The sequence below is a fragment of the Canis lupus genome, chromosome 1 (assembly GCF_003254725.2).
Source record: "Canis lupus dingo isolate Sandy chromosome 1, ASM325472v2, whole genome shotgun sequence".
NCBI classification, from domain to species: domain Eukaryota; kingdom Metazoa; phylum Chordata; class Mammalia; order Carnivora; family Canidae; genus Canis; species Canis lupus.
This window is the reverse complement of record NC_064243.1, coordinates 9,251,033-9,278,371: the sequence shown is the minus strand read 5'-3', so window position 1 is coordinate 9,278,371 and position 27,339 is coordinate 9,251,033. Positions and strand designations below refer to the sequence as shown.

General features: G+C 34.2%; 1 protein-coding gene and 1 long non-coding RNA gene across 5 annotated transcripts in view; one reads left to right on the top strand and one right to left on the bottom strand.

The window, feature by feature from the left end:
* The window catches only part of TMX3 (thioredoxin related transmembrane protein 3), a 44,613-nt gene that overhangs the window by 8,261 nt on the left and 9,013 nt on the right, over positions 1-27,339 (bottom strand). For 2 of the 4 annotated variants that reach the window (XM_025422058.3, XM_049112035.1), the window contains exons 4-13: positions 26,890-27,013; positions 19,210-19,255; positions 17,805-17,885; positions 14,282-14,381; positions 13,582-13,659; positions 9,591-9,657; positions 6,082-6,180; positions 3,608-3,665; positions 3,366-3,419; positions 2,145-2,201 (exon numbers count right to left, since the gene is read on the bottom strand). In XM_025422058.3, coding sequence (XP_025277843.1) covers positions 2,145-2,201; positions 3,366-3,419; positions 3,608-3,665; positions 6,082-6,180; positions 9,591-9,657; positions 13,582-13,659; positions 14,282-14,381; positions 17,805-17,885; positions 19,210-19,255; positions 26,890-27,013 — 764 coding nt within the window. Of the gene's footprint in view, positions 1-78; positions 148-2,144; positions 2,202-3,365; positions 3,420-3,607; positions 3,666-6,081; positions 6,181-6,349; positions 7,421-9,590; positions 9,658-13,581; positions 13,660-14,281; positions 14,382-17,804; positions 17,886-19,209; positions 19,256-26,889; positions 27,014-27,339 lie in introns of those variants that run through there. The other 2 variants (XR_003126045.3, XM_025422059.3) reach the window with 2 other exon arrangements.
* On the top strand, positions 4,902-26,896 carry LOC112644000 (uncharacterized). Its single transcript, XR_003126046.3, has 4 exons — positions 4,902-5,058; positions 10,388-10,444; positions 24,808-24,875; positions 25,334-26,896. It is a non-coding gene; the product is annotated as an uncharacterized LOC112644000 (long non-coding RNA).

The following is a 27,339-nucleotide window of genomic DNA, read 5'->3' as shown; positions in this document are numbered from 1 at the left end:
ATCTGACAATATTAATGTCACAGAAGAGCTTTGGAGTAAGAGAGATCTGGATTTGAGAACTGGATCTCTTTAACTTACTTGTTGGGCATCCTTTGGCATATTATTTAACTTCCTTGAGTTTCTTCTAAGAAATTTCAATTTCCTCATCTATATAAAATGGAAATAATAATAGTACTTACACCTTACTGAGTTATTGTAAAAGTTAAAAAATACCTATTGACCACTCAGTCCAGTGTCGGTCACAGAATTAAGTGCTCAATAAGGACTTTCAAATATAATCACGTAACCATCATCATATGCTTTCTCTTCTTTTGAAAAAGAAAAAAAAAGCAAAATATGAATAAAAAACAAACAAAACAACACAACAAGGTGTTGGTGGTAGAGATTACTGTTGTTCTTGGACCACAACTGAAGCTCAAAATTTCTATCTCACAACTCACATTAACAATCATACTTATGAAGGAATATCCATCCATCTGTATATATTCCGAATATCATCCTGGATCAAGGAGTTGTCTCTTGGACCCAAATTCTTTCAGCCTTTTACAGTGTTTTACTGAATGCTGGCTTGCCTTGAAGGACATTGTAAGAAACGGTTCTGTCGAATTCCCTACTATATATACTGTAAAAATCCTATCAAAAATATATTTCTATTATAATGTCCCCCTCTTTATGAGATTATATAAGGTCTGCCATACTCCTTATGACCAAATTATTTTACAGGCTACAGGAAATATGTGAATAATGTTTTTCTACTCTTGAATATTAAATATTCAGGATCAAAATTTTCAAGTACCTTCAGTAATGACCTGTAAATGATAAATACCTAAAATAATACAGATCCTTTATTTTATTTTCCTTTGTCTTGATTCCTTGGTTATATATTATATCATATTACTTTGTATCACTGGTAAACACTCTCAAATTCTTACTGGACTAAGAAGATAATAAATATAAATGAATAGAGATAAAAATACTTTATAATTTTAGGCTTTTAACTGGAAATTATGAATGTTACTTGGGGTTGTAAGTTTGGTTTGTATTTCCTCAGTGCTCTTACTTGGAAAATGGAATAATACCCTAAAATGTGAATGAAGGCAACTGCCACACCTTTGCTGCTAAGCAAAGCTAGAGAACACCAAAACAGAGCACAATGCTGTGAACTCAAAATGGAACCTCAACACCGCTGGACAAGGTCACTTGTCTCTAGTGAGCTTTCCCCATCTTCATTTCAGGGGCTATTTTACAGCCCCATTCTCTCCAAAGCCCCATTTCCTTATCACCTCTTGTGTGCTATAGTGCTCTGCCTAAAATAACTTCTCTTAATGACTGCCTCCTCTGGCAAGCATTTTCTGATCCCTTCCACTTTTTTTTTTTTTTTTATCCCTTCCACTTTTATGTGCCTTGGGGTGTGGTGGGAGCCACTCTGTTTCCAGAACCCTCTACTGCAATGAATTTTTCATACAGTTTTGCAATTACTATGTTGTCCTACCCAGCAGACTACAGGCATTTTGAAGACAGGAGGAACTCTACTCTTTTTCTGTGTCAACAGTACTAAACACAGTGTGTGATATACAGTAAACCCTTACTAAGGGTCTACTGCATCAAGTAGATTCTTATTTGAAATTAATTTAGTATAAATATGCTAAATGTTTTCTAACAACTTTTTGAAGTGACAAATCAGATTTTTATGTCATAAACACAACTGATGGAATTATTTTAAAATTGTATATTTTCCCTATAAAGTTATTTATACTTTCTTAATTCTTCTCATATAGCAGTTAATACTTAAATGTAAAAATTTTCCACTTAAATTACATTTACTCACTGAAACTGACCTTAAGGGAAGATGTGTGTTAAACAGAAACTACAAGATTTAAAAGTTTTGAATGCTATCTTCTTTCCAAAATATATGAAATTTAGAGATAGGTATTTTTTAATATAGAACAATATTAAAGTTTAATGTGTTTCAAATTTAGACTTAAAAACTAAAGTGAGATATTTGATGGGAGGATATCTGCTTTGTATATATGTAGACTTCCTTTTTTGCTTCCCACCTAGTAATGCTTTTATCTCTCAAAAACAGAAACTTAAAAATTGACAGATTTGGTAGCAGTCATTTAAACATTTAGAATTTTACTTACTCCATCAGCAGGGTATTTATATAGTCATTTCCATCCATATGGCCAAACTGAAAATCTCTAACCAACAACAACAATCAAGAGAAAGAGAGAGAGAGAGAGTGTGACATTAGATACAAAACAAGGTAAATATGAACCAAGAACTGAACTTCAGGGTATGGTTAGCATGTAAACACTGTAAATGTTCAACATATAAGTTACATGAAATAAATGTAGAAAAGAGTATGAATTCTACTGGCTTCTGAGATACAAATACACGTGAGTAAAATTAAACAAATTCTAAGACATTTCTACTTTCCATGTATTTAAAATGTAGGGCAACATATGCTTTTCTAAGTAATATATATTTAAGAAAATTAAATCCACTCTGTTTAAAAAAGGACAAATAAGAAGATGTTCATACTATGGAACAGGAGAAATATAAACATATATCACTGTTGTATCACTAGAAGACTCAGAATAAAAAGGTATTGTAACAAATTTATATTGACAGTCTCTTATGGCAGTAAAAAAAAGAATGACTTGGCATAAAACAAAAAGTTATTCTCTGAATTCCTGTTATAATCATCGGTCTATAACTTGTGACTACTCAATTTAACTTAAATCTCAAATTTATGAGTACATGTCCATATTTCCTTACCACAAATGTATCCCAAATCCCATCGTACAGCAAGTATGATACAAATTATAAAGGAAATCTTATTTGCATGACATACGTCAACAAATACCAAGTCCAGCTGAGTGAAGTAAGCCAGTCGGAGAAGGACAAACATTATATGTTCTCATTCATTTGGGGAATATAAATAATAGTGAAAGGGAATATAAGGGAAGGGAGAAGAAATGTGTGGGAAATATCAGAAAGGGAGACAGAACGTAAAGACTGCTAACTCTGGGAAACGAACTAGGGGTGGTAGAAGGGGAGGAGGGCGGGTGGTGGGAGTGAATGGGTGACGGGCACTGGGGGTTATTCTGTATGTTAGTAAATTGAACACCAATAAAAAATAAATTAAAAAAAATAAATTAAATATATCCATGTGAATTAAAAAAAAAAAACAAAAAACAAAAAAACAAATACCAAGTCCAGATAATTCATATGGAAATGTAACATACAATAATTCACGTATCTTGATTCACCTTTAAAAGTATAAAATAGTACTACTTTTGTTTTATTATATTACATAATTAAAGAAAGATAAAGGAATCTTCCTGAATGTAAGCACCTACCTGTGGAACTGGTCTCTGTAATCTCTAGCAACTTCCTGAATAATTGACTTTAATCTGTGAAAGAACACATGAATGTTTCATCTCTTTGCTTCAAAAATATATTATCATTTTCCAACTATAATATCTGCTGCCTTATCTAATACTGTGGGGAAAAGGAAGATGCCATATCAAGTTTATCTGAAGCCATGTAAAGTCTGAATTAGATGGTATTTGAAGCTTAAAACTATTTCAAAACACTATACCTGGTGTGTTCAATTGATGTATTTTTCTCATCAATAACTGCAATAGCCACAAGCTTTCCTGAAATTAAGAATGACATATCTAAATTCAATAGCCCTCATTATACAAACTTTTCAATTATTACTGTAGCTGTGAATCAGAATTAGTAAATAATTTCTAGAATTTAATTCCAATTATCCTACATGTTACGCACAGTAGAATGAATCAATGAATTAGTCAATTCAAAGTGAGATGTTCCCTCCCACCTCCCATCCCACAAATGTAAATAATAGTAAATATTTAATAATTTATATATTCAAATCGTACTGTTTTCACACTACTGACAAACTGACTAAATTACATACTTTGTCAAAAGCTAAATATTTAATAATTTATATATTCAAATCGTACTGTTTTCACACTACTGACAAACTGACTAAATTACATACTTTGTCAAAAGCTAGGATATTAAGAAATACATTTATTATTAATTAATAAAAGAAATTTATTAATTACTGTAGCTCTAAAAGAATGACCTCTAACAAGAGAAAGATTTTTACATGCTATCCCTGCAGTACCATGGGTTACTACTTGCTAGTAATAATACACAGAACAAAACTGATTCAAAATTTACTGAACCCTAAATACCACATAAATCACATCCATTTCTAATATCCTCTAGGAGACAGCATGACGTAATAACCAGAGCACTGCTCCTGGGAGTCAGAAGACCAGATGCTGCATTTCAGTATGCATGTTCTGGTCTAGGCCAGGGGGAAGAGCTGTGAGGCACATTTATTAGCTATGGGACTTAGCTGCAGAGTGATGAACACACACACACACACACACACACACACACACACATCTCTGAAAGAGTGGGAACCACAGTCTAGTAGGGAAAACAACAGACAAATAGAGATCATTTATGACACACAAACAGATGTACGGTTAACAATGAGAAGAGTTCCAAAGGAAAGTAACAGGGCGCTATGAGAGAGTACTGTAGAGTAAACATAAGTAGCTTGAGGGGATCAGTAAAAGATTGTCCTAAGAAGTAGTATTTGGTCCGACTTTGATGAATGAAAATAAACTATACATTCCAGGTATAAAGGTGCACTGGCGCAAAGTGCACAGCCTTTTTAAGAAAACGGAGAAGTCAGTATGGCTGAAGATGGTAGAGTGAGGAGATGGGAGATTCAAGTGGGGGTCAGAAGACGCAGGGACCCTCCATCACCAGCACTTCTGAGAAAGAACATGACATGTCTGAAGCCACCCAGAGCCAGGATCTCTTGTGCTTATGAGGTAAGCAGCCGGATGAGACAATGAGCAGAATCAGAGCCACAGCAGCACAATGGAACAAGGGCAATTATGTTGTACAAAAAGGGAGCATTCCATAGCCAACTTCTTTCCAAATTAATCTGGGAGAAGAAACTATTCGAGTAGAGCCAGAGCTGTCTACTTTAATTACTTCAAGGTAATGCTGTCTCCTATGATTACCAAACCGAAAGCAAAACTACTGAAACTACTGTATTCCTCCTCTGTTCCCCTTTTCCCTTTGCATCAGTCTGTAAAAATCCAAAAATAAACTCACAATCTTTGACGACAGTGTTCACACCGACTAATACTGAACTACCACACACCTCTCTCTATAGCAATAAGCAAAGATAGAAATGTCACCGGACACAGAACATGAAAAAGCAGGCTCAGGAGCCAGAACAAATATCCTAAGTTTGAAAATAACATGGGAACCTATTAGAGCATTTCTAATTTGTATTCTTAATCAGATTCAAAAGCAAGAAATCACAAAGACGGAACTCTATGCACACTACTTCTCATACAAAGAAAATGAAACTTGAGCAAAATTTTCCCATTTTTAAAATCTAAAACCGTATCTCCATCCCACTTATCATGAAGTTATGAATGAAAACAAATGTGACAATACCTATGATTTCTCCACTGAAATCATTATAAATTTACAAAACACCTCCTCTTAAAACTTACATGGTTAGGCCTCTTAGAATTTTGGTAGTTTGCATCTGAGACCCTATAGTTAGCTTTTGTTTTTGCATCTATAAATACACTTACTTTGCTCATCATTTTTGATCATATGCCAGTGGTGTGGTGCCCATGTTTTTGTCACAAGTAAAAGCAGCCTCAAACGTGGTAAGGAGTTGTATCCCAACTCCTATTACAAATTCAGCTCCTAATATAGCTTCTTGGTTATTTCTTCTCATTTCCTTATTATCTAGGCTCTGCTCTTCTTGTCACTTCAGTTCTAACTAGGAAATCTTTTCTAACTCATCTTTGTTTCCCATACAAATATTTGCTCTTTGTTAATATTAATGTCTATTCTTATGAAAAAGAACTGGCATTCAGGTCTTAAAAAGCAATAAAATTATGAAAGAGAGCTTAAGATTTCCCACAGAATCAGATTTAAGAAATCAATTAAGGAAAAATCATGCAGAGTGATGGAGAGTTGTATATATACGCTTGTTACCGGTATCTCCCAGTTCATATAAGAGGAAGCCATCCACAGTCAGGTAGTTCTGAAACCTCTCCCTGTTGATCCAAGATGACAGATCACCATCCTCGTATTCTTAAAAATTAAACAAAGCTAATAAGTTATATGCAAATAAGAGTTTAAAATGTTTATAATGTTCTAATCTAGCAATATGTATAAAATGCCTTGACACAATCATAGTCTTAAATTCATAAAATTAATTTTAGAGATCTATTCTAAGGAAACAATGAGACGTACAAAAGGATTAATACACAAAGCAATTCTTTACTAGAACATCATTAAAAACAGCACAAGACAGATAAATAAAAATATAGGAAATAAGTGAAAGACCCTAGATAAGAAAAAATTTAAACAATTTTGGTACATAATGAGGAAGACTCATTTATAGATTCTTTTTAATTAATAATTAAGTGGTAAAGCAGGTTGCAAAACAATACTACAGCATGACTGTAGCTTTGAAAACACAAAGTATGAAAAAAAAACAAAAACTGACAGAATGATCAAATGAAGGAGAACATTCCTACCAAATGGCTATCCTGGGTTGACATTTATCCTTGAATGGTGGCAGTATCGTAACTTATTACATTTTTTTTGCTCTTCTCTATCTTATGACATTTCTTCCTCAGCTTAGAACCCTTTCTCATATGTAAAACTAACACATTTAAAGCCATTGTATTTTAGCCTTTTTCCAACATCAAATAATTCTCCTGCTAAGCAGATAAAAAACATGTGTAATATCAAGAGAAATATTATGTCCTGATTAGAAATATAATTCTGAAGTAACTGTGAACAATTATTATAACTGCATAAAAAAGAAGCTAATGTAAAAGGCTACCAATATGTTTGGTGGAAGACTGGATTTTAATGATTTCTTGGAAAATGTGCTTTTTCTGTCACTTGCATTGCTAAACAAAACATTTTCAAGTTACCAAACCTATAAAATAAGTGACATAATACAAATCTGAAAGTATTTATGGATTTGGACTTACAAATTAGAAAAATAAGCATAAAACTAGGAGTTGAGTACGGGGCCACAATCTCTATTCCAGGTCAAAAGCAAATGTTTTAAGATTGCACCAAGTGATATATCTGAAATACAGAAAAGAAACTATCCTTCTAAGTCCCGACCCCAAAGCTTCTAAACTTCATGACAACAATTAAACATTAGAATAAACATTCAAGATAAATTCTGTGTGTTATCTGAAGACTTTGGGCAGGTTCTAAATACTAACTGCTGCATGTTAAAGAATGATGGTCCCTCACAAGAGCTACAGATACTTCACCCATCTTCTTGTGCACTCGAGGGAGGGCATATCTGAAATGTGGAGAGAAGAGGAGGTGCACTTTCTTAGCCATGATTAAAGAACATATTTAATCTAAACAGATATGATCAGGCTTGTTCCAAAAATAAAGTGGCTTTCTGAAGTGTTAATAAACTCATAGGAGAACTAGAAGAGGAGATCTGAAAGCAGACACTTGATTATACTATCAATTATTTTAACTTGGGGGAGAGAAAAAAACCTCTTTAATCCTTTCACTTGTAAAATAGTAAGAATACTGATCTCAAAAGCATGGTTTTAATGACAAAATAAGACAATATAAACTAAGTGCTTATCATTCAAGCAGTGTAGTAATCAAAGAGCAAATGGATAGAATCGGTGCAGATATGCACTATTTTCTTTCTCCTATTTTCATATATCCAAGTTCCTCTTCACTTCCTTTTCAAGCCCAATATCTAATACAATCAATAAGTATCCAGTGAGCAAATGAATGAACCTGTGATTTAATTATACATCATCTTATCTAACACTCTTAATTATCTCTTTCATAATCTCAGGACACTCATCTGCCTATCTACCCTTCCAGATTATGGCAAGGATAAAATGAAAATATCACGTACATAATTAGTATCTGCTGCATAAAATATAACAAATAGTAGTTGTTCCACTACAGCAAAAATTAAATTCACATTTATTTAAAAATAATGAAAAGAGGAGATTTTAGAAATGCTGTCTTCATGACTGTTAAAATAATTAAAATATTCATTTTACTAAAAAAAAATCAGAATATTCCTTTTATTAGATATTCTATTCATTGGAATTATTTATGTAATCCAAAGTTTACAGCTCTCAAGTAGTTCTAGTTTCTTTTCTGTTATAAAATAACATTCTACAATTTTTCTGTAATGAATACAATATTCCATATCTGTACTCTCCAACATAGTAACAAAAAGCCACACAAGGGCATTGAGTATTTCAAAGGCAACTAGCAGAAATAAACTGAAGTGTCTAGTTTATTAAACCATAACTTAGAAAGTTACAAAGAAGGTTATTAGGCATAACTTTGCATTCACTTTTGCTTTTGGGTGGCTATATGGTATCTAATAGATGTTGAGTTTCACTGTTTCCCTTTGTATTTAAAATTTCTCTTCGAGCCCCTGTGACTTTGCTACACTGGCCTGAGGTACCTCATTGCACAGTTTGGGGATTGTGGAAGTAGGTATTTGATGATGCCAAGAAATTTTTGTGAATTTTATTAAGTATTATAATAGCAGGTAGTTATTTTATTGAAAAAAAAAAGACATCTTTTAAAAGATGCATAATGAAGCACCTGGTGATGAAAAACCTCTGGGGTTTGCTTTAACATACTTCAACAAACAAAAAAATTGTTGAAGAAAATATGATAAGATCTTGGTAATTGTCTAAACCCGGATGATGGGTACATACATAGGATTTTACTATTCTAGCCATCTCTTTATTTTTATTTTTTTAAAAGATTTTATTTATTTAGTTGAGACAGAGAGCTACAGAGAGAGAGCATGAGCAGGGGGAGAGGCAGAGGGAGAAACAGACTCCCCACTGAGCAGGGAGCTGACAATTCCAGACTTCAATCCAGGACCCAGAGATCATGACCTGAGCTCAAGGCAGATACTTTAACTCACTAAGCCACCCAGGTGTCCCAGCAGTCTCCTTATTATGATGTATGTTTGGCATAACAAATGTAGACCAAGTATTTAATATTTAACTTCATTGAAGAAATGCTGACTAGCTGGTGAGTGGTTAGGGGGAGAGGGAAGGAAGAAAGAGGGAGAGATGAGGCTAGGAAAGAATATAACCCCCAAGGGGCCTTGCCACTACTGAAGGAGTTTTATTTCTTTACCTTTTTGTGAGTCTAAGATGTTAGATCCCTTTTTTTATACGAATAGTTTTGAATGTTTTAAAATAACAGCAATTGCATAGAGTTCATGTCTCAAAAGTCAAATGACCTGACCAACCCTCTCCAAAAAAATCATTGTAGGCAGAACCCAGAAAACACATTAGATGTTAAAACTAAAGTTGAAGGGGAAAAAAAATCTGTCATTCAACTAATGGGAAAGGCAAAAAGTAGTTGCATCTACCAAATCTTTCATCAATACCTAAGTCCTATAATAGCCACAGTGTTTTAATTTTAACATGTTTTACATGAGTTACAACTTTGGAACTTACCATCATAAATAAAGTAAGTTTCATCTTTGAAAACAAGCACAGCTGGCATCTCCTTCAGTGTCACATACTGCAAAAATCAGATATGTAAATACTTTGTATCATTGAAAAAATTTTAATTGGTACTATGATTTCAAAAGTATTGAAAGATGCCAGAAAAAAAACCACGAGAACGAAACCATTATAGTTAAAAAGAGCACAGGCGATCCAACCTCATCCAAGGACAGGTTTATCTCTTTATACATCTCCTGGCCCAGTGCTGTTTGTTAGTGTGAAAACCACAGAATATTCTTAGAGTTGGTAACAGACCCAAAGATATCAAAGAAGTTTAGTAGGAGACACACTTTGAGGTGGCTAAGGAGCAGTGGCTAAGGTAACAATCAGCACTGGGTAGGTTTGAGTCCTTCCTCAACATTCCTGGGCTCTGTGGCATGGACTCCATTGCTATCCTGGGGAGTGGGCTTCATTCTCTGTGAATCAAGGAAACGGAGTCTCCACCTCACCACAGAGTTAGGGAAGTTAGATCCACTAACATACGTGAGAGCAAGTTTAAAATGTAAATTGGCTTTAAAATGGGAATTTGTAATGGCAATTAATAATATATTATTTCAGAAGGTACCTGCTTCTTATACCTGTGCTGTAATTATTTAAAAATACTAAAATTATAAAGAAATCAGTTTCCATACAGAAGAGATATAATTGGGTGAGCCATATAGAATTATTACATGATGTGGTAATAAATGAAAAGTAACAACAAATAACCAACTGATAGCTAATAAAATAAAAATAACTGCCAACAGGATAAAAATAAAGATGGCTGTCCTTGAAGTATGGAGAAGACGGGAGGCATACTTCAGGTAATTAATATACAATGATCTCTTACATGACTACTAAAAAATGGTACAGCATCACAAAAATAACTATTTGAAAGTCAGCAGTAAAGCTTTTAGGTAAGGTTCTATCATCAAGTAAGTCTCTCCTCATCTGCTCTTGGCAACTCATTCACAAAGGTGCCCTGGAAGTATTTTAGAGCATCCAGCATGCCTCTCTTTCAATGCTGGAGTTGGCCACATCATAACATTACTACAGAGATGGAATCTTGCAGCTATTAATTTCCACATATTCTGAATCCCTCTTTCTCTTGCTTTCTGTTCCTTAAACTTACTATCTTATATTACAGTTGTTTGCAGGCTGTTTTTCTCCATTCACCTCTAAATATCCTGAAGTCAGAAATTATGTCAATTCATCTTTATATCTCCTTAACATACTTACAAGGGCTTTCATAAACACTAGCTGTAAAGCTAAGGAAGCTTTGCATGACCAAACATTAAAATTAAAAATATGGGTGGGGGGGGGATATAAAATCATGGGTTTTGTCCTTATTTGAAAATTCTCTATGGGAGTAAAAATCCTCATATTACCCTGAAAGAACACGGACTCCCCCTTAGCAGACTTTTACAACCATATACACAGAACTATAAAAGAGATGACAAATATTGAGATTTGCAAGAATAACTAAGGAACGTTTGAGGAAACTAGTAGAGAGGTCAATAATAAAAAACAACACATAATAAGCAAAAGTGTGCCCACATAGCAGATACTGTTTATGCTCTTCCACACAGATGTTCCAGGCCCTAGAATTCTGATCTAAGACATGTGTCACTACTCGAGGACTGGGGTGAGTGTCAGATGGTGTCAGGGTCCAGGACGCAGGTGCCCTCTGGTGCACTCCCAGTAAACTGCTGGGACAGCTTCACAGGAGAGGGTACAGTGTACATTCTCACCTCTCATACTAACATTGGGTTTTGGAGAAGAGAATGGACTAAACGGCCTGGGCCTAGAACTAGATTCCATCCATTCTAGACCTTCACATCACACTGAGAGATCTTAAGACATTTTAGAATAGAGCTTCATAACCTTTTGAGGCATCTATTTGAGAATCTAATGGCAAATATAGCTCTCCTCCCACCCTATCTTCTCTTCCCCTTCAAAAGAAATGCATACACATAAAATACTGCAAATAACTTATGAGACCAAACTAAGTAAACCTAAAAATGAGTTTAAGCTGACCAGATCTGTCTGAAGTTTTCCCAAGGAACTGAAAATCATTTTAGAATACATTTATAAGATAAACATTTATGAAAAAAAAAAGATAAACATTTATGTACACATTGCAAGAAGCACTACACATATATATTCTAGGTGATTCTGCAATCTTCTTAAAAATATTTAAATATTAAAAAATGTCAAAAATTAATCAAATGTGTAATATGAAATAACTTTGTGGGAAAACACTGTTTTGATTTTTTGTAACCTATACTGATTAAAAAGAAAAAGCTTCCCTTGACAATTAATTTCATGTTTCCTGTCAGCTATTGCAATTTCTCAGGTTCCTTTCTCAGGAAAACTTTTCCAAAGAGAAGTCTATACCTGTAACTTACAATTTCTTACCTGCATTCTCTCAAATGACACCAATGAGGCACCTGTACTTCTTGTAAAACCACCAATAACCTCCATGTGTACAAGTATCATAGTTACTTTCTTCAACTCATCTCGATCACTTTCCAAGTATCTTGTACAACTGATCCTCTTTTTAAAAGTATTTATCTTGGCTTTCCACCTATCTTGTTTTCCTCCTCTCCAGCTATTTTCCTCTTACTTTCCTTTGCAATCTTTAGGTCGTGGGCCCATTTATTTGCTTAAAAATTTGCATCCCATGTCTTAGAAGTTTATAGAGCCTTAACGCCAGACCACTATATCCAGCTGTGAATTTGATGCTTGTATCTGGATGTCTAACTAATATGCTGAACAGGCTAAAATGACCAATTCAAAGCTCTTGATCATTCCCACATTCCCAAACTCGTTTCTTCTGCAGTATTCCCAAGCTCATAGATTAACATTACCAATTACCCAGTTGTTACACCAAAGAGTCACCCTTGGTTCTTCCCTGCTCCTCCGGGTCAGCAAGCTCAAACAATTCCATCTCTAAAAAACAACAATGCTTTCACTTTTCCCCCCATCCCTTTACAAACCTCCAAGCTCAAACTCTGCAGATTACTTCAAGAGTTCAACTGATCTCTCTGGATCTATTCTTCTCCCTAACCAATTCATTCTGTTCTCAGCAGAGAAATGTCCTTAAGATGAATGTCGGATCAAACCCTTCACTAACTTCAACCCATCACATGCATGGTCATGACCTGCAAGGTCTTCACTGGTCTCTGCCTACTTCCTATCTATCTCCTTTCTCAAGCCACATCGGCCTACTATCCTATTTCTCAAATATGCCAGCAGTGTTCTTATCTGTTCCCTGTTTCTAGTTTATTCTGGGCACAGATCTTTGCATGGCCTCCTTCACATCATATATATCCCAAATCAAATATTTTCTTCCCAGACAGACATTTCCTGATCAACCAATCCAAAGAAGTCACCTACTCTCATGCCCCTGCTATCACAATGCTCCTTTACTTCTTTTTTCATGGCAGTTATATCCTGTTTACATATCTGTTTACTGAAAAATACTATCCCAGTCCAAGGACCCAAAAGATGTAACCTGCAACACTAACATTTAGTACACTTCCTCTACCCATGAGAATGTAAGCTCCACCCTATCAGGACCCTGAAAGATCCTACTTGTCATCAACTATTCAGGACTTAATACAGGGCATGGCACATGATGAGATAAGCAGCATCTATAAATTAAGAGATATAAATACATTAACCATTCCATTACTTATAAACCAATTTAATAGTTTGAGTTCGCACTTACTACCACTGTTATTTTAAAAAGAATAAAAATCAACATAATAAACGTAATTACTAAATGCTATGAATCCAGTGGTATTTGCTTATTAACAATAAGCAATCTGGGTGCCAGAAGTAGAGATAACATGTTTACTGTTTCTACACATATGACAGTAAATAAATCTGATAAATATAATCAAGTAATAACTTAAAAAGTGGAATTAAGTCATTAAAATCCAATTTTAAACATTACCTCAGGAACCACTTCTTCTGAGGCAGAAAAGAAGTATGTATATACAATTAATTCTGAAGCAGCATCTATGTATTTCTCCTGTGAAGTTACAAATAGAAAAGAGGTGACTTTTAAACATTAAAATCAGAATTCATTCCTCATTAAACATTCAGAGAAAGTAGTATCATCCTCAGCAATATCATACCAATTTGATGCCATAAGCATTTTTAACGTGAAAAGATGATGGAATATAAGCAGCAAATGAAATATATGGTTTCTAAAGCAAAAAGACTACTGATACTTAATATTTTGACAGTCCTCTAAATAAAGTATAATAGAAGCTCAATTCATATTAATTTAAGTTGATAGTTACGGGAAGATGCACATATATAAACACACGCATGCAAAATGATCTTCAAAAAGTTTACATTCAGACTGCACTCCATAGTCACAAAGAGCCAAAAATGCTAAAAAGTAAGCACAATCTGAATAACCCTGTCAGTAACAAAAGAAATACTAAAGCAAGCATCATCTGTTTTATGAAGGCAAACACAATAGAGGGCAAATAAGAAAGTGTTTTTGTTAGAAAAATGCTTAGATTGAACTAAAATATTTCCAATAAGAGTGAAATAATTGAGTTTGGATCAAGTTTTGGGAATAGAGAAAACTAAATTACAATACATTTGTATTTGTGAATTTAAAAAATAAACTCATTTGATACCTTCAACGGTGACTCTCCACCAATGTAAACAAAAAATACACGATGTCTCTTTTGCACATGTTCAAACATTTGCTGACTTGGAAGCGGCCGAATTAGAGCCCTGTTTGAAAACAAAACAAACAAAAAACAAATCTGCACTTGAACATAAGACAGTATATAATTTACATCTGAAGTTACAAAGTTTTAATGTTGTATTAACTGCATTTTAAGTCATCACCCAATCTACATATATCTAATAAAAACTTTAGCCCATGACCACTACTGTACTCACATAATGAAAATAAAGTACCAATTTAAGCTATCAATTAAAAACAAATTAAGTTTAAAATACAACCCTTTAAAGAATACCATCTTAGTCAATATTTTGACAGGCAAGACAGACCTATAATCCATTTAGAGTCCTTAGCTAAAAACAAAATGATCCACAAGAGAATTCTTTTTTCCCTTTCATAAGATCATGTACAGTAACACACTGGAGTCCTATCTCAGAAAATTATAATTATACTATGTTAAGATTTATGGCCATTTAAATACTAGTTTTATAATACCCTATAGAGGTTAAAATCTAAATGTTTCACAAGTATATTATTCTTTTCAGAAAAAATAAAATTGAAAATGATAATCATAATAGCACATAAGCACCTCAAAACTCTATAGTTTTACTATACAAGATATTTCAAAGCCAAGTACAAGGAAGAAATAAATACATCAAGGTTTTTACAAAACATCACTTGCAAAATATTATTAAAAAACTAAAAAAGAGGCATGGTCCATATGATCAGATTTTTTATTCCACTAAATTTGCAAAAGAGTAAACACAGAGTTTGCAAAGGCAAACACATTTTCAAAATGCACAATTCCTTAGACGCATTGCATCACTCCACTCTGGCCTCTATTTTCATACTTCAGTAATTAACTACTAAGTGATGCAACCCCAGAACGGAGTCATGAAATTTCATTTGCAACAGAGTCTTCCCTAGTTACATCAGGAGAAGGCCATCATAAGCTTAAAATAAAACTCATTAAAAATTTCCAAAAATGAAGACTAATCTAATCACAGGGAATAAAGTACATCCCACCAGCAATTCCCTCATATAATATAAGTCATCTCAAAATTTATATTCAGAAAGCAAATAAAATGAAATATGTAATTGATGAGAAAATACAGTGATAATTATATAGTAAGTTTTGCAAACTTGAATAAAGATCTTTCCTAATTCTGTGCCTTTTCTCAAATAATTTAAGCCATACAATGTCAGGCCACTCAACAAATCCATCCTGATATTTCAATTCACTTTAAAGCTATTTAAAGTATCAATGTATCCCATTCAAACTCAGAAGAAAGTACTTATACTTTCAAAGTTAATATAGTTTAACCTACTTTGATGAATGGTCTATCTATTTATCTATTTAAAGATTTTATTTATTTATTCATGAGAGACATGGAGAGAAGCAGAGACACAGGCAGAGGGAGAAGCCAGGCTCCCTCCAGGGAGCTTGATGCAAGACTCGATCCCAGGACCCGGGATCATGACCTGAGCCAAAGGCAGACACTCAACCACTAAACCACCCAGGTGCCCGAATGTTCTCTTTAATAAGTTCCACATAATCGCACTAAATAAATTATAAGCACCAACTTTCTTTAGAGCCCCGCAAGATAGATGTAGATTAAAATACAAAATCATCACATTCAAACCAACAGGAAATGCTTATAGATTTCTTAGCAGTAAAAACTCAAGAGATCAGTAACTCAAATAAGTATGTGGGTTCTAATTATGTCACATTTTAAGCAAAATGTGTAGTAATATCTCACAGATGGCATAAAGCAGCATGTGACAGATCAGGGAAAGTACTTTAGGTGTATCCAAAAAGAATTTTCCAATATCACAGGCCAGGGATTAAAGCCCAAGTCTATTCAGAACAATAATATTGTGGGGTTTCTTTTAAAAACTCCGAAATTAAGTAACAAGAAAAATAAGTTGATATAAATGAAGCGGTATAAAAACAAATTTGTAGTAAAATAAAAATTACAATTCATAAAAGGTTGTTAGAAGTAATCAAATTCTGAAAATGCATTAAAAAATCCACTAGGGGGGATCCCTGGGTGGCTTAGTGGTTTGGCACCTGCCTTTGGCCTAGGGCGAGGTCCTGGGTTCCCAGGATCGGGTCACGTGTCAGGCTCCCTGTGTGGAGCCTGCTTCTCCCTCTGCCTCTCTTTCTCTCGGTCTTTCAGGAATAAATGAATAAAATATTTTTTAAAAAATCCACTGGGAGGAGCACCTGGTTGGCTCAGTTGATTGTCTGCTATGGGCTCAGGTCATGATCCCAGGGTCCTGGGATTGAGCCTGGCACGGGCTCTTTGTTCCAAAGGGAGTCTGCTTCTCCCTCTCCCTCTGCTGCATCCCCCCCGCTTGTGATCTCTCACTTTCTCTGTCAAATAAAAAAATAAAATCTTTCAAAAAATAAAAAATAAATAAGAAAACTGGGGAAAATTTTTTTTCTACGTATGAAATGAATTTAATGTGAGATTAACAAATATATAATACAAGTCACAGTTCCTTTTGTTTCCTCTTTCGGTATGCTACATATGCCTACCTTTTGTCATAAATGAACAAATGTCATTTACGTTACACCTAAAAACATACGGGTTCAATATGGTCTTTTAAAATACTTTTAGCTTTATTTTTATTTAATTAAGTAACTTTTTAAAGAGAGAGAAAGAGTGCACACATGGTGGGGAGGGGCTTAGGGAGGGAGAAATAATCTTAAACAAGCTCCATGCTCAGCACAGCAACCACCATGGGGCTCAATTTCAGGATCCCAAGATCATGACCTGAGCCAAAATCAAGAGTTGGATGCTTAACCGACTGTGCCACCCAGGTGCTCCAAAACTGCATTTAATTTTAAAGTACTAGTATCTTTTTAAAAAAATATTTTTATTTACATTCAATTTAGTTAATATATAGTGTATTATTAATTTCAGGGGTAGTATTTAGAGATTCATCAGTTGTATATCACACCCAGTGCTCATTACTTCACGTGCCCTCCTTAATGCCCATCCCCCAGTTACTCCATTCCCCCCAACCCCTCTTCCCTCCAGAGACCCTCAGTTTGTTTCCTAGAGTTAAAAATCTATTATGGTTTGTCTCTCTCTCTGATTTCATCTCATTTTATTTTTTCTTCCCTACCCTTATGTTCATGTTTTGTTTCTTATATTCCACATATCAGTGAAATCATATGATATTTGTCTTTCTCTGATTGATTTCTTTCACTTAACATAGTACCATCCACATTATTCCAAATACAAGATTTCATTCTTTTTTGATGGCTATGCAATAGAATATTGCTCATATATATATCTGTATATATGTATGCAATAGAATATATATATATATCCCATCTCTTCTTTATACATTCACCTGTTAATGGACATTTGGGCTGCTTCCATATTGTGGCTATTGTGGACATTGCTTCTGTGAAATGTAACCATATAGCAAAAAAGCCTTTCCTAATAAAAACTTACCCAGACACTCTGTGAGCAAACTCAATAATATCATCTTTAGTTCGTGGTCCTCTATAATTATATGCCAAGTCCCCCTTTAATCTTAAAAAGAAAAAAAAGGATAAAAGCTTAGATTATTTCAACTTAATAGTTGAAATAGTCTTAATAGTTAATGCTAATCACTATTGTTACATAAATTATAGTATGTAAAATAGTAAATGCAGAGTTGAGAAGTAGCATAACCATGTAAAATATAGTAGGCAACTGGCTTCAGGGGACCAACAACTTAGAATATAAAGAAAAAGGTTGTATTTTATTAAAACTACATGAAAATAGTTTATTGTGTATCTGATAGCTGCATTGTGTCTATACCTCCTGAAAAGTGTACGCATTCATGGTCAAGAGCTTGTCAAAGCATTGTATTTCTTACTATCTTCTCTAGTAAAAAAAAATGATAGAGAATTAATAGTATTTTGGCATTAAGAAAACAAATTTTAAGCAACACAACATCATAGGAACTTGAAATATGCTCCAAGATTACACAGTAGAACAATGCATAAAACACTTATTCTAGAAAATTAAGATAATTTTTCAAAAGTCTGTCAATGATGTGTCTAAATGAGATTTTTAAAAAATGTGAAAGTACAATAGACCATCTATGATTAAACAAAAAGAACAGAAAGGATATTCTACTTAACACAAGTAAAAGAGGCTGAGCAACATTTTTTAAAGCTAGGGGAAGGGGGAAGTCAACACAAAACCCAAGAAATTAAAAATTAAGAATAGTCAAATTTTGAGATTTGAGATTTTAAAACACCGAAATAAAGCTTACTTTATTATAAAAATAAGTTTTAAAATAATTCAACTTGCACATTACCAAAATAAGAATGAAACTCAAGAAATAAACTCAATGATTATAAGATAAATCATTTAGAATTAGCATACCATTTCTCCCAATTTACATACACTTTATATTAGACTTTGTCAACACTTACAGATTAGAATTAAATCCATCAATTTGATTCTCTTTCTTTCCTCTCTAATGAATTAAGTCTATTTCAATTATAGAAAACTAAAACTTTGCTAGGAAACAGGATTCAGGTGATACAGCAGAATACACTCTTGAGCTCCTCAAGGGTAAAAGGGCTTCCATACTTTACAGCTGTACATCTTGTGTGCACGATGCCTGCCACGGTAAGCACTCAGAGCGCATTCGGTGAATTAGTCGTAAACAACACACTCACTTAAATACACAGAAAAGCAGGAAGATGCAGTCCCTCTCTCTTTGATCACATGCTGTACCTAGAAAGAATTGCTAAACCCAAATTTTCAATCCTTCAAGGAAGCTACCAGAAATTAATGTAATAAAACGTAAGTAGAGTGAACTAATAAAAATACACATATAAACATACAACACTCAACTTACAGCTTAATTGTTGGATAACCTCGAACTCCAAACTCTGAAGCAATGCCTTGATAAGAAAAAGAATAAATAATTCTAAATTTTTTTTAAATGAGAAACTAGGTAGTAAACGAGCCTTTTACTTAAAAAAATATATAGATTTATACAAACTCATAAAAACGTCTTGCTTTTAAGTCTTAAAGAAGAATATAAATTCACACCCAAAAAAGGAAAAAACATGACATTCTCATAAAAAACAATTACTTAATAATACAACTTATGTCTAGCACAAAACACTATGACAAATTAAGAAATTAATGCCAAAAGAATAGTTATATTTTATCTCTAAAGTCTTTATTTTAAAAGATAAATATATATAGATGTGTGTATATATATATTTAATGTGTGTATATATATTTAATGTATATATATATATACATACACAAACACACACAAAGTCTCACTTGTCATTTGATTTCATTTTCCAGAACAAATTTTTCTAGGTCTCACTGGTTCCTTGCAAAAATAAATAACATAAAAAAACAACAAAAATCAAAGCTCATCATCCTTTTCTTTAGTGTTTTCTGAGTCTTGAAAGAACTGCACTGTATTTTAATTTTAAAAAGATAAACTGTATTTGCAAAATTACTTAATTTCTGCCATCAACACATGATCTAAAAGCAACCTTATTTGTTTTAGAAGTTTCTGCTTTTGTAATAACCTAGAATAATTCTAGTTATTTTTGAAGATTATTCTGAAGTCCTCACATTAATTAAAATGAGATATGGCATCTTTTTTGAGGGAAAAAGAAACAAAAATAATCAAATAGAGAATTAGAACTTTAAGAGGTATAGAAATCACTACTGCAAATTAGTATCTGTAACTACAGATTCAAAGCAACCAGGACAGCAAAGAAATGAACTGCATCAGGTAAGAGGTGATATACAAGTATACTTATACATATACCAGTTTAAGTAAAATATAATATCTTTATTCATATGATCTCTCTTTGTTAATTTTACTTATTTCAAGGACATTTTACCATGGTTGGGTATAAGGACACTACTATATGTGGGATCTGGTTCACCAATCACTTTAGTAAACATTACTCTGGTTTCTTAGCACTGCCCAATACACAAGAATAATGACTAAGTAAATTTGTGGCAAAATAATAGTCAAAATCTCTCAGCCTTCCTTCGTCCCCAACAGTTTCTACCTTAAACATATGGAGAAAGGTGACTAGAAGGTTGCAGTGATCAACACTGGTTTTTATTAGAAGCAACACAAACAGTAGAGGTAACAAAAATAACTCAGTCCTGAAGATATAGGTCTTTTAAAAAAAATAGATTTTGTTTATGAGAGACACAGAGGCAGAGACATAGAGGGAGAAGCAGGTTCCCTGTGGGGACCCCCGATGCGAGATTTGATCCTAGGACCCCAGGATCATGACCTGAGTCACAGGCAGATGCTCAACCATGAGCCACTCAGGCGTCCCTGAAGACATAGGTCTTGCTTCTGAATAGGTATGTGAACTTAAACCAATTACAGAATTTATTTTGCCCATCTCTAATGTAGGATTTAATTCTGTCAGAGTCTAACTAAAGACTGGTTATTGAGACTGACTTCTAAGTAAAAAAATAAGAATGATTTGGGGGAGGATTATGTGAGTAAAATATGTTAATGCCCCCCCTTCCCAAATGAAGAAGGCAGGAAAATATTAGCCCTTAATTACTTTCAATTAAGACTAATATAATTGATGGGGGGGAGGGTATCCCGCTATCAATTCTTTGTTTATTGTAAAGCTTATTTATAAACAAACCAAATAAAATACGCAATGAGAAAATACAAAACTTGTTTTGTGATTCTCAAAACAAGTTTTAGAGAGAAAATCCCAGCTCCACGTTTAATACCATCACACTTCATTTCCCTGGCCTCAACTTATTTGTAAGATGGAAATGTATAACTAACCCACTCTCTAGTACCTTGACTCTTTGAGCATTAAATTTAATTTCTGATAGAATTTCAATTGATGGTCACTCCTAAAACCTTAAACTTAGGTTTCCCCATGAAAACAATTGTAAAGGGATGCCTGGGTGGTTCAGTGGCTGAAAATCTGCCTTTGGCTCAGGATGTGATCCAAGGGTCCTGGAATCGAGTCCTGCATCAGGCTCCCCACAAGGAGCCTGTTTCTCCCTTTGCCTGTCCCTCTGCCCGTCTCATCAATAAATAAAATCTTAAAAGAAAACCCTGTATAATAATAATAATAATAATAATAATAATAATAACAGTAATAATAATATAAAAAGCACACAAGCAAAGCACGGGTTATAGACTTAAAATGATGTAGGCTAGGATTCTAACATCTCATTTACCATGCAAGCAGTTCTTTCCCTTCTGAGGACAGTACTCACCTTGCTCAGTTTATGGGTGGGATTTAAATGAGAAAACATGTGGAAAAGAATCTAAGAGAAAGCCTGGCACACAGAGATCCTCAAATGCAAAGTCCGTTTCCTATTTCTGTTCCAAATCTCACTGTTAGGTAATTATCTGCTGACACATCAGTGTGCAGATAATAAGAACTATCACATGTAAAATATAACTGACTTTAGCAGACCTTCAACTACACCTTGAGACAATTTTGTGAGCAGGAGAAAGGTGCTGATGTTACTTTTCAGGTAAAGACACTAATACTTCAGAAGATCTGGTAATGTGTTTGAGGTAGCAGGACTACGAATGAAGCTCAAGTCTGAGTTTAACTTTTTGTTCTTTATTTTTTCATATTAAACAACAACGGTTTGCATAGAAACCTGAGATCAATTCCTTCATAAATTCAAGAATCCATTTGTAACATGAATAACTTCTCTGAAATTCTGTAATTTTAAATGCTCAAAAAATGAACTTAAACATGAAGCTCCCTACTTCCTTCCTGTTTTCTCTTTGAAATGATAACAACCTGATGTTAAAGCTAGGCTTGGATATGAATTGTGGTGATCTCAAATTCTGGTCCTAATTCTGCCTCTAAGTTTGGTGTTTGAAATCACTGTCATTTAACTACCTGCTATTATTTCATCTACACAACAGGCTGGGGGAAGAAGGGAGCAGCTGGACTTGACATTATGTCAAGTCCTTTTTCAGCTCAAGATTCTACCTTTCTTAGTATTTCTGGAGTGTTACTATGTGTCTAACACAAAAAGGAGAAAAAATACAGCAGTTGTCCTCAACTGGGGGAGATTATGTCTCCAGGAGACTCTGGGTGATGTCTAGAGACACTTCTCGTTGCCATCACTTAGGAGGACACTAGGGGGATGAGAAGATGATCAGAGATGTTGCCAAATATTCTAAAATGCACAGCAACCCTTCCCCTAAACAGAATTATCTGGCCAAAGTATCCTTCGTGCTCAGACTGAGCAACTCTGAAACATAGTCACTGACCAAAAAGGGCTTCTAATTTAGAAAAAAGGTAAAACTAACTTGCCAATATAATCTGTGAGCAAGAAATCAGAATATTATTGGCCAAATGTCATTCCAAGTTCACACATCACTGAGAAGTAAATTATGACCTTTAACATAAAAAATGATTATCACACTTATGTTGAGGAATAAACAGAATTTTAGTGGTTCCATATAGAAATCAGTACACCATTACAGGTGGTATCACACCATATTTTAACTTGCAAAAGAGAAACAATTCTGGTACTTGATTTTGGAAGGGATATGTACAGAACGAGAAGCTAAAATACGTATCTTTACAGTTTTTTTTTTAATGTTAATTATAGCATTATTAGTTAAAACCATGCATCAAGAAAATTTTGATATAATTCCAAACACACAGGCCAGGGTAATCCATGATAGTTCAAATTTCTCTAGTTCAAGAATTCTATACCCAGAGATTTGCTGGACTGAATATGATGGCACGTGCTTCCAATCTCTGCACTTACATGATTGAGAAATAAGCTACTCTCAGAGATTTTCTATACTTGATCACTGAATAATCCTAACCCACCTCAAGCCCAGTCCTATCAGTAACTATTCATCAGAATAATACTTCACTCTATGGTTCTCCAATTTAGATGTGCAGCAGAATTACCTGAAGTCCACGCTAAAAATATAGATTCTCATGACCCAGTCTCAAAGACTTTCATTGGATAGGGCTGGTGTGCGTCTTCAGAGTCTAAATTTACATTGAACAGCCCAGGTAATCCTAATGCAGGTGGTCTGCAGACTAAATGCTGAGATACACTAATGCTGTAAATGCCTGAAAAGTGACCTATGGAGATGGATGAAATACATATGAAACAGACACAGAAAAATGTTGACAGTGAGTTTAAAAAAAAATCAATTTCTTTACCTGTTTCTACTAAAATTCCTGTAATGGAGCTTCCTTGAGGTATTTAAGTACACTTACAGAATTATATGTCTAAAATCTATGTGTCATCTCTAGACAGTAGTTTTCAAATACACCTTTTTTTTTAAATACTAGTAAGATAATACTCTTTTTCTCCATAACACATAAAATATCTCCTTGATTCTATAATTAAAATAGAAAATGCATCTATGGCAGACATCAAACACTAAGTAACATAACAATTGACTTATGTCTATTGGTTATTGTTGTCTCTCTCTTCTAGAATATAATTTCCATGAGAGTAGAAATTGTTGTCTGTATTGGTGACTGATGTATCATAGCTGCCTAGAATGTGCCTGGTTCATTCTGGCATATAGTAAGGGCTCATTAAATACCCATTGAGTGAATACTGACTGTACAAATTTTTGACAAAAGAATGACTTTTCAATAGGCTATGTCTGTATGATGCAAGTAGTCCAAAAGATTTACAAGCAAGCATTACCAGGTGGCTTGGGAAAAGGGGTGGCGGGTTTAGTGCTGCACATCCAACGCATAAAGGATATAAAGTATAGAACACCCATCACAATACTTGGGAGAGGATCATTCTCATATATACCAGCTCCCCTTTCCCTTTTCCCAAAGCTAGATGGTTTGCTTGAGAAAATGTGCTCTGTGTGGGCTATACAGGTTTCTTCCTCCTCTTAATACAATATAATATATAACACAATGCTGAGAGAACAAATCTATAACAACCACATATGGGAGGCAAAAATTAAACCTTTTAATAGATTATGAATAATGGGATGAAAAATAGTCCCATCATGAAGTATCTAAAAAACTACAAACCATATATGAAGTCTTAATGCCTATAAGAACGTTGTATTTTAATCTGAGCATTTAAAACATTTTCTTTTCTAAGCTACTCAGAAAGAAGTCTTAGATATTTTTTCCCTAAACATAGTGTCACTTAATAGTGACATACATGGGTACTTACTACATACTGAATAGTAAGCTAATAAATTAGATACTATAAAAATAACTGACTTACTGTAAATAGTTATTGTCATTGTAGCATCACATGAGTAGTTCATCATTAAGGTTTTTACTGATTTATTGGTACTAATTTTTTCATTGATTATTTGTCATCATGTACCCACACCCCTTTACACATTATTTTACTTTATGACTCCACTAAATGATTCAAATAATCACAAGAATTTGTCACGTTTGAGACTTTATTGTACTTGTTGGTTTATTCATGTTTTTCCTTCTATTAGACTAAGCACTTCCTGGACAAGAAGGATTTGTTTTGGTCTTCCTTTGATCTCTAGAGACTAACAGAGAAGTGAGTAAACACGCTGAGTAAATACAACTGACTATGCGAATGAATGTATGTACACGCAGGTAGAATCAACAAGACTGACACAAGATTGCCTAGACACAGAACTTATTTTCAGGAGCAACAGTTCAAAGCAATAATTTCTCAAACATTCCTAAAAGCTTATTTCAAGAAATCAACCCAAGCATTATTCTCTGTCTGCAGTAATTCTTGCCATTACTCTGGTCTCTCAAACTTTCAATGACTCATTTGTTTGACTGTGATTCCAGCCCTCATATCTAACTGTTCTCTAGTTCCCTGTTCCCAAACTTCAGTAAACCAAAAATGCCATAAACTCACAAGAGCTACTAACATGGAAACACACAGAAAATTAATTACTCTTTTTATATAGCCAGGAGTAGTGTAGTTCAGTAACTACACTAAGAATCTTACACTGTTACTTCTGATTATTCTTTGTATTACAGAGCCAGTCTATCACATCTGTGATTTCATCCTTGAAGATGTCTGTAAGGATCAGTTTCCTCTTCACTGTCACTACGAAGTCTGGGCTCCTACACCAACATGCATACAAAAGTTGAGTTACATGATCTTCTTGTCTCTAACTGCTTTTCTTTTCTATCCTACATGTTGCTGCCAAAAACAATTTTATCAAGTCAACTATCTTCTCAAAAATGTACAATATCTCCTAATTGGCAACTGTAAAATCCAAAACTTTATGACACAAGGGACCCCTAAAATCTGGTCTTATACTTCATGTTATATGCACTAGCCATTGTGTGAGGGGTTTTGAATATGAAGTGTTAATACAATCCACACAACCTTCAAGATTATTACTCCTCCATTTATAGACAGAAACTAAAATTGAGAGGTTAAGGCCTTCTCCAAAGCCCCAGAAGTAGCATATGCCAGATCTGGGATTAAAGCATAGGCCTGTCCTTTTCCAAAGCTGTATCCTGAACACAATCCTGATTTCCTAAAAAGAAATGTACATTATATAATTCTACTTTCTTCATCAATTCAAGGAAAAGGGAACCTATATGTATTGAATACTACAAGGGACTTTACAGGTGCTACATCATTCAAATCTCAAAAAAACCAATGAAAGACACACGATAATTAAATATTTACCAATGTGGACATCAAAGCTTAGAGATGTTAAGAAACTTTCCCCATGTTACATGGCAAAAGTAGCAGGCAGAAGCAGGATTTGAATTCAGGTCTGCTTTCTGAAGCCATGCTCTTTCCAAATTTCTATACTTCATACTTCTCTAAACTTAAATTCTTCTTTTCTCAAATCCTTTAATATAGGCATTGGTAAACTTTTCTGAAAAAGGTCAGATAACAAGTAGCTTAGGCACTGAGGGAAAACAATCTGTTACAACTCAACTTACTCACTGATGCTTGAAGATAGGCACAGACAGCAGTAAACAAATGAGTGTGGCCGGGTTCCAATACAGCTCCCTTTACAAACGTGGGCAGTGGGCCAGATCCTGTCCACGGGCTGTGGTTTGTCAATCTCTGCTTTAAGACATTCTATCCTCTGCAACATACTTATTAAGCTCATTTTCAACTCTAAGGTTTTCTCTCGAATGTGAATAACTTTCCTGATCCTCCACTGTATTTATTCTACCTCACCTTGTAGGTCCCCGTTTATTCCTCTAATAGGTCATCTCTGGCTACTCAGACAACTCTCATTCTGAAGTCAACACAGCAACGTCAACAGTTTAACACCCAAATTTCAGAAGTTGCCTCAGGTAAACAGAGTATCTCAAGCAGGCTCAATAGGAACAATGGCTTATACACCGTTAGGCACAAGATTAACATATACTGCATATTACACATTTGGTGGCTAATTCACTTAACTCATAAAGTATACAATCTTCAATTATTAAGATAACCTTAATTCATCTGAGCAAAAAATAAGTGTTTCTTCCTCCTACCTTGAATACTCCTTCACGTAATTAAACCACTTTCAGTATGAGAACAGTAAAAAAAAACAATAAACTGAGAAAATGCTTACTAGAATAGGAAGTAGCATCCATCTTTCCAACTTTAACTGGAGAACCAATGCTTTTCATCTCAAGACCAACTTCATTCCAAATCGGTTCCAGTTTTTTACAATGGCCACACCATGGTGCATAAAACTTGTTGGGGGAAAAAGAAAAGACAGCCACTAAAATGTTGCGCTATTGTGTATAGCAATCTTAATTTTTAAAGAAATCTCTTTGATTAATGATCTGATGAACAGTCGTTTTAGATACAAAGTCTAAATATAATTTCCAAAGCAGTTTCATAATAAAAGGTAAAACACAAAACATGAATCTAATTATTTTAACTCCTAGCACATACCTCAACACTGCTTATTTTATTTTATTTTATTTTTTAATTTTTATTTATTTATGATAGTCACATAGAGAGAGAGAGAGAGAGAGAGAGAGAGAGAGAGAGAGGCAGAGACACAGGCAGAGGG